This window comes from Siphateles boraxobius, unplaced genomic scaffold (genome assembly GCF_051911475.1).
Source record: "Siphateles boraxobius isolate OS27281-9 unplaced genomic scaffold, OSU_SipBor_1 25, whole genome shotgun sequence".
NCBI lineage: Eukaryota > Metazoa > Chordata > Actinopteri > Cypriniformes > Leuciscidae > Siphateles > Siphateles boraxobius.
Genome location: NW_027508866.1, coordinates 13,255,015 through 13,270,663, shown reverse-complemented (window position 1 = coordinate 13,270,663; position 15,649 = coordinate 13,255,015). Strand labels below are relative to the sequence as shown.

Here is a 15,649-nt window from a genome sequence, read left to right as displayed (position 1 = left end):
ATCTGCTCACACACATAAAACAGAATGACACATATTTGTATTGTATATATTGTATTTATTCACCCACATTTTGTTCCAAACCCAATTAAAATAAAAATAAAAATCATGCATGTTGATGAAGGAAGCAGCGATGTTTGATACAATCATTGAATTGGTTGATCTGTTTCACAAAACGGCCTGAATGACTCGCAACTTGTACAACTTTTACAAGTTTAACTAACAGAGTGAATAATGACTTTATATAATAATAATTTAATTTAATAATGGCTGTCTGCAACATCTAAATCACAAAACCAGTCTGATGGACTCATTCACTAAGTGGACTGATTCAACTCAAGTTCAACTCACTGATAGATTTATAGATAATGACTTAAAGTTTCTGTAAAGTCAAAATGAATTATGTGTTCTGAGTTTGTCACACCACAGAAAAATGTGTTATTAGCCACCCAACCAAATTTGAATGATAAAAAAAGCAGGCAAGTACATAAAATAAGCTATCAAAATCTTGAAAACATGAGCAGTAGTCTCTGCTCTCAAACACTGGGGGCGTGTCCGCTGGCTGCGCTGAAACCACGCCCACTCGCGGGAAGCACTCACCAGTTGTTGGCGTGACAGGAGGATGAAGGCCGAGGCGGGAGATAGTTGTTTCGGCCCCATTCACCTGTAACAGCGGATTATCAGTGAATCCCACTTGTCTCCGACGAAAGTTTATAAAACTATCCCGTTTAAAATGATCACTACAGAGGCAGGTGTTTGCGGTGATCCTCAGCTCTCCATCAAAGTGGCTCTTTAAAAAATGAATCCACCTCTTCTTGATGTGATCGTTTTTCGGAAATGTAAATAAGGACACCGATCTGTTTTTTACATGATCGCATCCAGGTAATACGCATTTCCGGGACGAACGCATAGCTAGCTAGCAAACTGTAGGCTTTAGTAACTAATAATACTGACAGTAACTTGCGATTGAGCAGCAAACTGATGTGAATGTGCTCTAATTCTAATTATTGTTAGGGGAGTGGCCAGCCTCTGTGACTGTGGCTCGATCCAGTGCGTCATCAAGTAGGGGCCTGTCCAGGAGCTCAGGGGCTCCAGTGCATCATCGAGCCCCGTTTTAGACCTGCCCAAAAAATCCGGAAAATAGTAATGGTGAAAAACTGTTAAACGGTCTAACTCCACAATGCAGAACTTCACAGTTCAACGTCTTTGTAATATGTTTTAGCAATACATTTCTAACATTTATAATGTGTTTAGAATTTATATTTAAAATTGCCTTTCCAGGGACTTTGAAATTATTTCAGTTTGTTATACTTGGTGGACAAAACTGGTCCGAATTCACAAATCAAACTATTTTTTAAGTTCAGCTAACTGACTAGCTGAATAATCACTTGCATATTGGTATGCTTGTCACAAGTGATTCACACAACCAGTCTGAATGAATCATTCGTCAATCAATCTTTTCATCTACAAAGATTTGAGTTAATGCACCTTATTGGAGTAACATCTTTTCACTGAAACAATGAAGTGCATAAGCTCAGATCAATTAGGCCAATGATCAATCCCTTCCAAAAATAAATGCAAAACCTGTGTTAATTAAAATAAATCAAGTTGGCAAAAAGATTGAATCCAATATTTGTTGATAATATAGCATAATGAGAGATTTTCAAGCAATATAAAAGGCCAATAATTTTTGACTGGGAAGGCCAAATTAGGTAAAGGATTTACAACACAAAATAGTTAAAATGGTGTCTATCTGCTTAGTGATTGCTAACTATCCTACTCAGTGTTTGATCTGACTCTCAATAGTCCAAACACCAGTGGGCCACGTCCCAATGCCCTCTTTTTACTCTTCTCTCCCAAAACTGCTCGTCTCTGTGCTTAATCGGAAGTCCTCAGGGAATGAGAGTGCAACTAGAAAAATGCAGCAGATGTCTTATTGCCTCTGGCCAGCTTCAGACTTCTTCTAATTGAGAGTTGTGTTGTGATCCGCGGGCTGTTAAGGGGAAACCGTGTCCTTAGAGTATGACCTTTAAAAACTCCCAACTCTTGGTTCTATACTTGATTTTGCTTCACATATCTATACTTCATGTGCATGTGCTCACAAACATGAAGCTTATTCCTGGAGCTCCACTTATGGCGTTTCAGCAATTATCGATTATAGCTGGAAGACATGATGCATATTGACGGAGATCCTCCCTCAAAGCCTTCTCTTAATACACTGCTTACATTGCCTTGAAGAGAAAATTGATTCAAAGCCTGAAGCACCTTTTAAAATGATAATTGATGATAAGGAGTGAATGATTAGCTGGTTCATGGTTCTTTTCATAGTGTTGTCTTTGTATCTCAGCAGCTTCCTCATTAAGCTTGTGTTATTGACTCATTTTAGCACCTAATCAATAGTTCAGCCGTCCTTTGGTCAGACAAGGACTTTGTGATTGAGATATTTTTCCGTTTTAATTTAGAAAGGACTGTGTAGATGGTTAATGAGAATTGACCATGTATTATGTTTCAACTACTTTTGGTTATGGTCATATTTATTTGCAGTGAGCTGAGCATGAATGCTGGATTCCATCACTGAAATATAACAATTAAAAAAAAAGATTATTCTGGGTAACACTTTATTTAGATATAAGTAACTTTGCAACTACATGTCAACTGACTCTCATTAGACTGTCTGCGTAATATCTGCAAACACTTGCAAATTAATGATAATTGACGTAGTTGCAAATTTACTTACAGTTAGAATGTCTAAAATGGACTGCCGAAATAAAGTGTGATTTCCATTACACGAGAGTAGATGTTAAAACTTCATGTTGATTTGTACTCGGCTTTCGCCAAGATAAGCACCAACTAAGACGTAGCTTTACAGTAACCTATGCTTCTCCATCCATTTACACTTCTTTCCATCTGGTGACGTGAATCTCCTTCTGTCTGGTGTTAATAGTGTATTTGCACTATTGACACAACGGCTGCAACCACAGTGCGGTCCCCCCATAACAACCCTCTGGATTGAGCGGAGTAGGGAACATCTCTAGGGTCTTCAAGTGGGCACCTTCCGTCCTCAGTGTTTCGTCGACTAGCCCACGACACCTCAAGAGGGCTCGACAGTGACTCTGGCGTCCCAGAGTCACCCCCCTCCGTCCCCCACTCAACTCAGCCCAGCTTACCTCTACTTCCCTCTTGCTGCTGAGACCTAACCACAATCTCTCCGCAACCCAACCATACACGCCAACCCGTTTGACTAAGGCTGTCGAGCCCCACTGGTGCGTTAATATGCAGTTTCAGTGGCAACGGTTCCGTATGGCATACCACCTACCACAAAACACAATATCTGCCCAACCACCCGTCATTCACGCAATATACACAGGAACGTAATGACTGTAAATACTATACAACCTCTACAAATAAACCAACAGTGCTGCTGAGACCTAACCACAATCTCACAATCTCTCCGCAACCCAACCATACGCGCCAACCCGTTTGACTAAGGCTGTCGAGCCCCACTGGTGCGTTAATATGCAGTTTCAGTGGCAACGGTTCCGTATGGCATACCACCTACCGCAAATCACAATATCTGCCCAACCACCCGTCATTCACGCAATATACAGAGGAACGTAATGACTGTAAATACTATACAACCTCTACAAATAAACCAACAGTGCTGCTGAGACCTAACCACAATCTCACAATCTCTCCGCAACCAACCATACGCGCCAACCCGTTTGACTAAGGCTGTCGAGCCCCACTGGTGCGTTAATATGCAGTTTCAGTGGCAACGGTTCCGTATGGCATACCACCTACCGCAAAACACAATATCTGCCCAACATCCCGTCATTCACGCAATATACACAGGAACGTAATGACTGTAAATACTATACAACCTCTACAAATAAACCAACAGTGCTGCTGAGACCTAACCACAATCTCACAATCTCTCCGCAACCAACCATACGCGCCAACCCGTTTGACTAAGGCTGTCGAGCCCCACTGGTGCGTTAATATGCAGTTTCAGTGGCAACGGTTCCGTATGGCATACCACCTACCGCAAAACACAATATCTGCCCAACATCCCGTCATTCACGCAATATACACAGGAACGTAATGACTGTAAATACTATACAACCTATACAAATAAACCAACACCCTTCAAGTTTTCAAGAATTCTACGAAACCGTAGCATGGCGGCCTGTACTCAGCCAGCTAGAATCTTTCCGTCTCAACCACAGCCAGTTGCTGCTCCTTTCTGCTGCTTCAGATAAGTTCTTTACAGTGCGACGCAACTCTTGACCACTGAATCCGACGTCTCTGAGGAACTGGGTTGTAGAGTGTGCCACAAAACCTCGACAACCCACTTCCACTGGATAAACCTGGACTCTCCATCCTCGCTGTTCTGCTTCAGTGGCCAGATGAGCATACCGCAGTTTCTTCCTCTCATATGCCTCATCTACCGCATCCTCCCATGGCACTGCTAACTCTATCAGTTGCACAATGCGTGCTGATCCAGACCACAAAACAATATCTGGTCGTAGGTTAGTGGTGGCAATCTCAGGTGGAAAAATAAGCCGTTGATCAAGATCAGCCAGCATCTTCCAGTCCCTAGCAGCTTCCAGTTGTCCTGGGCGAGAATTGGTGTTAGCACCTTTTCTTGGTGGTTGCTCGCCTGGGCGGAGGATTATTGTCTTCTGCTTGTAATGTTTTGCTAGAACAGGCGGCAACTTATTGGTCATACTACTTAATTCTGACTTTATCTCACAAATCAGATTTTATTTCTCATAACTGAATTTATCTCATTCTTCTGATAATTCCACTTTATTTTGTATAAATTCAGCTTTGTTTTATTCTATTTTAAATTTCAAATTTTATTTTACAGTTGTGGCTTTAGATCTCAAAATTGTGGTTGTATTTTGTACAATAATTAAAAATGTATATTTTAATAATTTATCATAAATGTGGCTTTACATCACGGTCACAACTTTTTTTCTTTACAACTGCGACTTTATCTGTTGATTTTTATTTGTCATAATTAGGACTTTATATATCATAAATGCAGCTTTAGATCTTGCAGCTTTATTTCCCTGTATTGTTTCCTCAATTATGTTTCGCAGTTGCAAGAATATATATATATATATATATATATATATATATATATATATATATATATATATATACTGTATATATATATATATATATATATATATATATATATATATATATATACACATATATACATATATATATACATATATACATATATATATATATATATATATATATATATATATATATACATATATATATATATATATATATATATATATATATATATATATATATATAACATATTCATATTTACACACTCTTTCCTTAAAAAAAGTCTGTGGATGAACCATTTTATGTGTGTGCGTGCGTGCGTGCGTGTGTGTGTGTGTGTGTGTGTGTGCTTAGATGACACTTACCGTGGTACTTCAAATAAAACCATGGGATAGTATGATTATGAATAATACATTATAATATAATAGTACAATGTGGTACACATATCATGGTACTTTTTGCCAGTAAATACATATGTAAACTAAGAGAACTGCTTTAAAATGCAAACGCATAGTTCAGATGTACTCCATCAGTGAGTACATGAAGTGTGTGTGTGTGTGAGTGTTATGGATACATACACACCTTTCTTGGAGTTAGTGAATCCATACAGTCGGGTGAAAAGGTCACATCGTTCCCTCTGGGGAAAGAAGTTGTTTACTACAATTCTAGATCGCAGCAAAATGTTGTCTACCCTCTCTCTGTGACACTACTTATAACCGTATGACCAGCGGCCCCTTTCCTCCCTGACCATCCCCCACCTTTATCACATCCTTCCCTTTTCTATTTATCCCTCTGCCTTTTTGTAATTATCTCTCTCTGAGACCCAGAGGCGGTGTCATAGGAAATCCCAACTTCCAATTTGGCATGAGATTGCGTTTTGACATGGCTCATATTATATGGTTTCAATTTCACAGTGGGAATGCGGGGTTTGAAAGAAAAAAGAGAGAGAAATTTGGGTCTGGGGGAGCTAGCCGGTCTTGATCTGCGTCGGGGGGCTGCAGGTGGGTAGGCATATTGCACTGGCGCTGATCCTTTATTGATATATTTATTTATATTCTCTTTCTGCTCTCCATTAGAGTATGTAATGTGAAAAGAGATACACAGAGGCGTACAGGGCAGAACGACAGAAATTATCCACAACAAATCAGTGTCTCTTTTCTGTGCTTTGAGAGGGGTCACACAGTCTTGTGTGGCTTTTTTCCCAGAAACTGAATGAACAGTCTGAAGGAGATGGTAAAGTCAGCTGCTGTACAGCGCTCTGCATTTTCACTAGTCTCTGCCTCCACATTTCAGCTGTTGAAGCCATGGATGAATGGAGTTGCTTTTAAAGGGCATGTAAATATACTGTGCCTCCAGATTCTTAGCCAGTTTTCACTGAATCTGTAATCCTGCATTGAAATGTAATAATCAGTGAAAGCACTGAAAATGTATTCTTACGTTGATTGTATAATATGCTATTAACACAAGTATTTAGTTTGGACTAGCATTTGCTAAATTTGAAGAAGAAAAAAAAGAAGAAAAGCCAGCAAACATTTTGGTAACTGGTGGCCTTACTTAGATGGACATGGACCAAACACAGATGCCGAATTGCATACTATTATACTACTTTTACTATAGAAAGCTATGGTAAAAGTAGTAAGAGTAGTTTGCTAGCTAGTATGCGGTTCCAAATTCATCAATAAACTCAAAAACTTGTACATATTACATGACAACATTCACATGTCTGTGAACAATTGTAATATTTAATATTTCCTTTGTACAAGTGCAGGCGCTGTCTGAACTTTTATTTGACTACTATTTTGTAAGTCTTGGCTGTATCATGTGACATTTCAATCATGTGATATATTCAATTTGAAATGGATTCCCCTGTTTGGAGTGGTGTTCCTCACGAGGTCAAGGTTTGCCTTTTTAGCAATTCCAAGCTAATATTAGTGGTGGGCAGATCGAGGCTTCGTGAAACACTGAAACAGTTGAATCAAATGTGCCATATTGTGCCGAGGCTTCGAAACAATCCGACACCCATCTCCACGGTGATCCATAGTGGTCAGAACAGTGTAAATGCAACAAAAACCCAGGCCAAACATGCATAAAAACACCTTTTACAATCTATTGCGATTTTTTTACTCAAAGTAAAATCTTTCAAATGCAATTATCTAATCATCTAATAAGATTATCTTGTGTAAACTTGTTCTTTTATCAATTGTCAGGGTTTGTTTTGTTTGTCCTATGAATGGCTCAGCTAAACAGGCCAATAAGACTATTAACTACCTCATTTTAATTATGCTAATGTCTAATTAAAATGTCTACAAATGTATAAAACTGATCAGAGATCAGGTAAAACCCACAGACACTTGTTCATTGGTTCTCAGTGACTCCTCATGATTCATGGGTTGACAGAGATCATCGCAAACAGCGGTGAACCATTAAAATTTCGAAGTGTTTCGAAACAGTTATGATGTAATGAAGCCTTGTTTACTGAAATCATGTGACTCTGGAAGTTTGATACACGCTCCGAACCATTTATTCGGAACAAAAGATTCGTAAAGGCTTCGAAGCTTCATGAAGCAGTGTTTTGAAATTGCAATTCTTAGCTAATATTTCATTGCAGTATAGTAGGCTAGCTATATTACTAATATTTTTAGCAATATAGGGTTAAGGTTACTGAAAATGCAAAAATTAAGAAAAGTGCACAATATCTAAGAGTCCAAGTTCAAGTTACTTGTCCAGATACTTCCTGGTAAAGTTTGTATCAATAAAGAAACATGTAAGACCAATCACAAAAAGGCCAATAATCACTTTGAGGAGCTATGGATTTCAAGAACAGAGTAAAGGTGGACTAGTCAACCATATCAAGAGCTCTTTATAACACCTGTATGAAAGGATTCTACAAAAGAAGGCACTTAACAAGAGCCCTGTGTAAATATGTTTTCCTTCAGACTCCTGGGAAAAAGATTCTCACCCTTTCACGCAGAAAGAGTTTGGCAAATGGGAACTATACCTCTCTCCGAAAGTGGACAAATCTCCTGCCATCAAGCACCTGACCAAACTCAAGGTACCAAACACATCACTTCATGTTATATTACATCCTGCTTGTTATAATTGTATTATATGAAACAATTTATATCTACATGAACATCTAAGGTGCATCTCGTGTGATTTGAAAAGTTGTGATGGTCAGATGCTGGAGGGTCAAATTCTAGAATCTAAAATATATTCTGTGGGCTACAGTTGTGCATCTTGTGAGGTAACATTAGGATTAGTGAGAGGCTGTGTGTCTCTTCAGCCCGATTAGGAGCTGTTAGCCGCTCTGCTAAAGCAAGGATTAGCCGCTCTGCTAAAGCAAGGATCTTGGCTCTTTGTATTCTTGTAGATGGTCATTGGCAGGTTCGGGTGGCATTTGTGGGGCAAAGCTGCTTGACTTGGCTCTCAGGGTTAATCTGGGGTTGATGGGAAGAGGTAGCAGATGGGGACATTGAGTGCCCAACAAGTTCCCACTTGCCAAAGTTGGCGGGGTACACATGTCCAGCACAGTTTGCCGCAGTGCCACGTTATGGGTTTTGAAGCACCATGACTCTGCCGGACACCGGAGGTTGATCCGATCACATTAGTTGTGCTTCAGCTGAGCTCAGATCAACTACAGTTCATTTTTCACTTCTAGTCGTTTGTACCTGGGTGTGTTTTGAAGACAGTTGTTTTCATAGCTACAACATTAGTAAGTCTCGTTAGGGATGCACAATATACTGTACTGTAACAGTACCATATCTGTTATTGTATGATATGTGATATGGTTAATCTTTGATATTTATTTTTTAAATTCATTTTTACATTTGGATTTCCATCATCACCTGTGGTGAAAATCAAGTTTTTAATATTGCTTATATCTCTATGTGATGTTTTTAATATGCTTTAAGGCAAACCATGTGTAAATTCAAAAGTTACCAGTCAACACCATTGCTGAGTATTTTCTCTTTAAAGGACAATTTCGTCCAACCTATTGAGCCTAGGGCTAAATAACACATAGGTACCGAGTCGACCGTTCTCTGGGATGCGTTTTCATGATAATCGAATGTACCCAGTTTTAACGTCAGTTTTATTTTATCCACAGATTAGCTTATAACGCTATTGTATGGGTCATCGAATAAGTAAAAATAAAAATCGCTAGATAATACCACTAACAAGGCTCAAAATAGCCCCAAACTAAGACGGTAGCATAATTAGGGTCTCTACCTGCAAACCAAAGCATTGAGAACTTTGTAAGTGTACAGACAGTTTAAAGGTGTTCAAAGCCATGTCAAGCGTTTTTTTGGTCAAAACATTTTTTGTTACATACAACAAACATCTCCTCACTATCCGCTAGCTGCCTGTCCCCTGAACACACTGTAAAAAAACGCGGTCTCTGCAGACACCCCAGGCTCCACAAACGGCAACAAAAACAAACTGGGCTTACCCGCACCACGAAACATAACAAACTGTTCCAGCCAATAACCGATAAGAAGGGTTTGGGGGTGGGGTTTGGGGGGTTAGTGCGCAGATAAGGAGGAGAGAGGGTCTAGCTAGCCTTCGTTTTGTTTGACAATTCTTTAAACGTCAACAAGAAGTGATGTCACCCGACATCGCTTAGAGCACCTTTAATAAGAAGGTACTTTATAAAGACAGTACACTTCACGTATACAAGCAGAAGCCATCTTTGGAAAACAGTCTCGACCAGTCGAACCACGAACACCGTGCTACATTAGTGAGCCTTGTTAGTGGTATTATCTAGTGATTTTTATTTTTACTTATTCGATGCCCCATACACTAGCGTTATGAGCTAATCTGTGGTTAAACTAAAACTAACGTTAAAACTGGGTATATTCGATTATCATGAAAACACATCCCAGAGAATGGTTGACTCGGTACCCATGTGTTATTTAGCCCTAGGTTCATTTTTAGACGAAATTGTCCTTTAAAACTGCAGTAAACCAAAGACAGTCTCAAAAATGCTGTTTGAAATCGTTGGTGTTTCTGGTGTCACAAACTACCTTCTAACCAATCACGTCAACGCATGATCGTCAATGAGTGGATCTCTGAGCTGGCGTGAGTGAGTAGAGGCAGGGCTAATTTGCATATTCATAGAACCACGTAAACTAAATGAGGCAAGGGTGTAGAGTTCATTCAACCTATTTTAAGACATGAAAATTGTATTTAAATATTAAATATGTAATTATTTTTATTAAATATGTAATTTTGGTGATCAAAGATGAGTGATAAGGGATCAAATGATTGACTACATGGGGACTTTAAGAAATGTTTTTTATTCTTTTAATTATGCAATAACCACCTGTGACCGGGCATAATGTTTTGGCTCATCAGTATAGATAATTATTCAGCCTTCAACCTCATTTATAGAATTCAAAATACGAAAAAAGACTGATATTACTCATTAATTAATTTTAGCATTTCAATGACAATCAGTGCACAAGTGTTTTATCAGTAGACCTGATTTAGTGTGAAACTCTAAGCATTTGGTAAAAGAGAGGCCAGGGTTTCCCAGTGCTATTTTACACACATCATGCACACGTTCCAGATTCAAGCATGCACTCTCAATGTTTCATGAGATTCCCTTTCATCGTCCCCTTAATCAATGTTGCCTAATGCATTTCCCACACACAGCCTTTCTGCTGCGTGCCAAATGAATTTGAAACCTGTTGTAAGCGTTAGTTAAAATCAACTCAGCTTTTTTTTTTTCGCCGGCACCAACAAGACCGAATCTCATTTATTCAAGCATGAATATTTCAGTTCCCTGTGTTGTGATATTGCATTTTAAAAACACCGGGAACACTAGATGCTCAAAGACTTTTAGCAGCCGAAGGTGATCAATACAGATCCCCGGGTGGCTCTGAGATCTCTAAGCAAGCTCTCCTGCTAGACCATGTTTAATTCTCTATGTGGGTACATTCTTTTTGTTGTGCTTCTGTTTGTTGAGAGATACCTCAGTGACTCCAGACAGCTGGTTCAGGGGTATAGTCGTCGTCTCGAGGGAAATCAAAACACTGTTAACTGGAGTCTGAAGGAAGTGAGGAGAAAGGAGAGTTTTCTAGGGGTTTCTTCTTGTCGAAAGTGAGTGGGAAAGGATTTGTGTGTGCGTATGTGTGTGTGCGTGTATGTATGTGCTTGCATGAAGTGGGTGAAACCTAACCAACTTAAACCTCCATATCTCTCCGTTTACGAACCGAAATTTCCAGATGTTTACCCAGGAGCCCTATTAACACTTCAGGTCCTTTACTTATTGATTGTCATGTGAGATGTGAGGCTGGATCAGATCAGAGGGAGGACGCTCTGATAGGAATGAAATGTAATTAAAGGTCTGATGCCGTGTTGAAGATGAAAAGTGCCTGGATGAACTTTACTCTTGCTCTAAATGCAAACGAGATTGTTCGTTCACTCTAAATTAAACTCATGCTAATCCATAAATGGTCCTGTCTGGCCCGCTCTATACGGCTGAGAAATGTACCTGCCAGACACAGCTTCTGTAATTACATGGCGCCAACACAAATACATTCACTCTGTATAAAACTCAAAGTTAACATTTTTTTTCAGCAACCTTGGCTCCAGAAGTACAGTGTATTAACCTTAATTTTCAGAAAATTATTTGTTCCAAACTAAACCAGTTCCATTTGATTTGAATAATTTGGTTTTAATAATAAAAAAACAGCCTTAAGTGGTTTGCTGGTCTTAGCTGGTTTTATCTGGTCTAGCTGGTCTCCCAACCTGGACAAGATAGTTTATTCTGGTCTCGTTGGTATCCAACCCTAGTAGGCTGGGTTTTTAGCTGTTTTTAGCTTTGCCAAGCTAGGAGACCAGTTGTTGACCACCAGTTTATACTGTTGTTTTTCAGAAGGGTGTGTACTCATGAGGAAATTAATGAGCTACTCATCGCAAAAACATTCTGAAGATAGTTTTTCGAATGTAACCTATTTTAATGCTAAAAACACTACTTATTTACACTACAAGATAAGACATCCCAAATTAACTCATTCTAGAGAGTAATTACTGACATAGCTAGTCTCTGCAGCCTGCAAAACCTCACTACTGAGGAGACTATCATGTTTCCATGGTTACAGTGGCTTTTCTCATTTGTAGATATTGTTTCACGTGTAGGTAGTGTTTTCAAGTCAATATTTTTTTCTATTAAGTTTTTAAATTGGCAAAAAATTACATTATTGGTCAGAATATTTGTATTCTGGTTTAGCTGTATTTCTCAGGTTTGGATTTATAGACAAATATTATATATTTAATTGTACATTTTAGATTACCTTTGCCATTATCTAAGACTCCCTTTTTGACATTTTCTTCTTCACTCCCTAAGCCACTCTCCAAGTTGTCTCTCTTTCTCTATCTTACTCTGTCACTCTTTCACAGTCTCAGTGCTATTTCAGTAAAGCAACGGTGTGTTCTTAGCTTGGTAATAGTCTGTGCAGAGCCGATCAGAGCGGTTTAAGGATGTTCCGTCCCGCCCCAATGTCTCTCCAGAGCGGCTATCGATCTGTGACAATATCCAAGCTGCCCCCCTGAGAGATTGAAAGCAATGATGGACTTCTTAAAGTGCTTTGTTTTCTTCTGCTCATCTCTTCTTCTCTGTCAGCTCTCATCAACAAACACCTGTGTGTGTGTGTGTGTGTGTGTGTGTGTGTGTGTGTGTGTGTGTGTGTGTGTGTGTGTGTGTGTGTGTGTGTGTGTGTGTGTGTGTGTGTGTGTGTGTGTGTGTGTGTGTGTGTGTGTGTGTGTGTGTGGGTACTACAACATAAACATGGTTTGTGGGGACACTTTCTGTGTCCACGTAAACCAACTGGGTTTAAAAATAACATACTAAACTGTGTTTTTGTTCAGAATTCTAAAAATGCAGAACGTTTTGGTAACACTTTATTTTGATGGACCCTTTTGAACATTCTGTTGACTATAAGTAACTTTGCAACTACATGTCAACTAACTCTCATTAGAGTATCAGTAGACTGTCTGCTTAAATATCTGCTAACTCTTTATTGTGATGAACCTCCAACAGACATTCTACATATAACTTTGCAACTACATGTCAACTTATTCTAACCCTACCCTACCAGTCTATTAATACTCTACTAACACTCTACTGAGAGTTAGTAGATATGTAGGTGCAACGTTACTTATAGTCAACAGAATGTGTTAAAGGGACCATCAAAGTAAAGTGAAACCAAAGTTTTTTGTGATGGAGAATCCTCTTAAACCACGTGTGTGCTTGTGCGAATCAGGCTTATGAAAAGAGGTGGTATAGCGAATCTTCATTTTGTCATATTATTAATAAAATGCACAGTTAGAGCTGTTTTTAGGATGTGGATGAAAAGCCCTCAATTTCTTCTTTGTAATAAATTATGCTTTTAAACCATGGCAGGAAACTAGCAACACACAGGAACACCAGATTGAATTGCCTGGAAAATGTGTTTTACATAATATACAGCATTTTTTTTTTTACAAACAAGTGTGTGTATGTGTGTATACATTACCGTTCAAAGGTTTGGTGTTGGTAGGAGTTTTTTTTACTTTTTTTATGTTTTTTGAAAGACGTCTTTAATGTTCATCAAGGCTGCATTTAAAAATATATTTTTTTTAATAAACAATATATTAAAAATATGTAAGATTGTGAAATAATATTATAATGAACCATTTTCTATTTTAATATATTTAAAAATGTGATTCAATCCTGTAATGGAAAAGCTAAATTTGCATCATCATTACTCCAGTCTTCAGTGTCACATGATCCTTCAGAAATCATAATGCTGATTTAGTGCTCAAGAAACATTTATTATTTTTATAAATGATGAAAACAGTTGCTTAATATTTTGGTGGAAACCAAGTTTTTTATTTTTTATATTTGATTAATAGAAAGTTCAAAAGAACAGCATTTTTTTGAAATATTATTTTTTATTTTTCATTATAAATGTCTTTAGACTTTTTACTTCCACTTTTGTTTAATTCAATGCATGCTTGCTGAATAAAAGTAGTAATTTCTTTCAAAATAAAATGTTGTACTAAACCTAAACTTAAAAAGTTGTGTAATAAAAACATATCTATTTTATGTTGATTTATAAGCCTGTATTTTGCATTGAAAATTAACCTTGAAGAATACAATTTATTTCAAGGTGTCAAATTTGTCATTTCTCTCTGTAGCTTGTGGTCCTGACTAAAACAGGTGAATATCTGTTTCGGATCTCTCCTTGGGCCAAATATGTCACAAAAATGCTGGACTCAGTCACATATGACTGGACCCACTGGGACCCTCCACAACCATACCAGGTGAGTGTATACCCTAGATTTTATGTAAAAATATAGTAGAATATACACAATATAATTATTCTGAGCAATTTTTTTAAGACACTTTATCACCCTCCTATTTTGTTGGGGTCAATGTGGACCGCATTGGATTTTCAATGCAATTTTCAAAAATTTGGTTAAACTATATATTTCTTTAAAGAAAAATCTAATGTAGGGTCATGATTGTGCATGCAAAGTTTTGAAACACAGATGTGTTTTGGAAAGGCTGTATACATTATTGTAGGGGTCAAATTGAACCCAGTCCCCCATGATTTTGCCAAGTAAGACATGCTTTTTTATTTACCTCTTTGTTCATCACACACAAGCACACGCTCTCAGAGGTTTCTGGTGTTACGGATTTGGACAGATGCTTTAGGCTGTCTGGGAAGAGGGGTTGAGTTATGGACTCTGGCATGGTTTAACCTATTAGAGTCAGGTTTTACCCTGCAGAGGTTCAGTGGAGAATCATACATCACACCGGTCATCATCAACTGATAGCTGCTTCCAAAAACCAAGAGTAACCCGTTTCACCACACTTACTCCTTTTTCTCTAAGAAAGGATTTTTCTTTCCATTTTCTTAAAATACTGATTATTTATTGTGAATTGTTACTTTTCATGGTGGACAAATCAAGTAGTGTTTTTCTGAAAGAATACTAGGCCAAAAGAGCCCATGGTGGAAGAATTATTTTGTTTGTTTTTAGGGTGGAGGTAGTTTAGAAGAAAAGTCAAACCGGGAGGGAATGTTTGCAGGACCGTGATGTTGTTCAGGCGAGCATGTGGCCTTCCTGTGGCTCTCAACCATTTATCATCGGTAGCCATTAGCATCTCTGAAGCACCCCGCTCTTATGCCGACCCCTCTTCCGTGTTAGTAATGACACTCAAAACCGCCTCCTCTTAAGTGGCCCGCCACATTAAACAGCCAATTTAATCGGAGGCTACTCAACAATTGCTTTCGCCCTCTTGATGTCTTCGTTTCACTGAAGAACCATTTGCAAACGTCTTTGATATTGGGCGGTTCTTCCACTATGACAATGAGACAGACTTTCCTTTGATATCTATTCATGGCATCAGACATTCATACAGAGACTGTGGTCAATGCCATCATGCACATAATCAAGTTTTTTAGAGGAGATGAATTGGTGACACAATGTCATCTGACAGTTATAGCGGTTGCTTCATGATTAAAGGCAGGAAAATATAGCTTTTCTGCTTTCTGGAAATGGCACCATTTTCAGT

At 38.4% G+C, this 15,649-nt stretch overlaps 1 protein-coding gene across 1 annotated transcript in view; it reads left to right on the top strand.

Annotated features, from left to right (window-relative positions):
• Positions 1-15,649, top strand: part of gbe1a (glucan (1,4-alpha-), branching enzyme 1a) — a 159,126-nt gene that overhangs the window by 26,999 nt on the left and 116,478 nt on the right. Inside the window, exons 3-4 of the mRNA XM_077242774.1 lie at positions 8,025-8,140; positions 14,269-14,394. Coding sequence (XP_077098889.1) covers positions 8,025-8,140; positions 14,269-14,394 — 242 coding nt within the window. The remainder of the gene's footprint in view (positions 1-8,024; positions 8,141-14,268; positions 14,395-15,649) is intronic.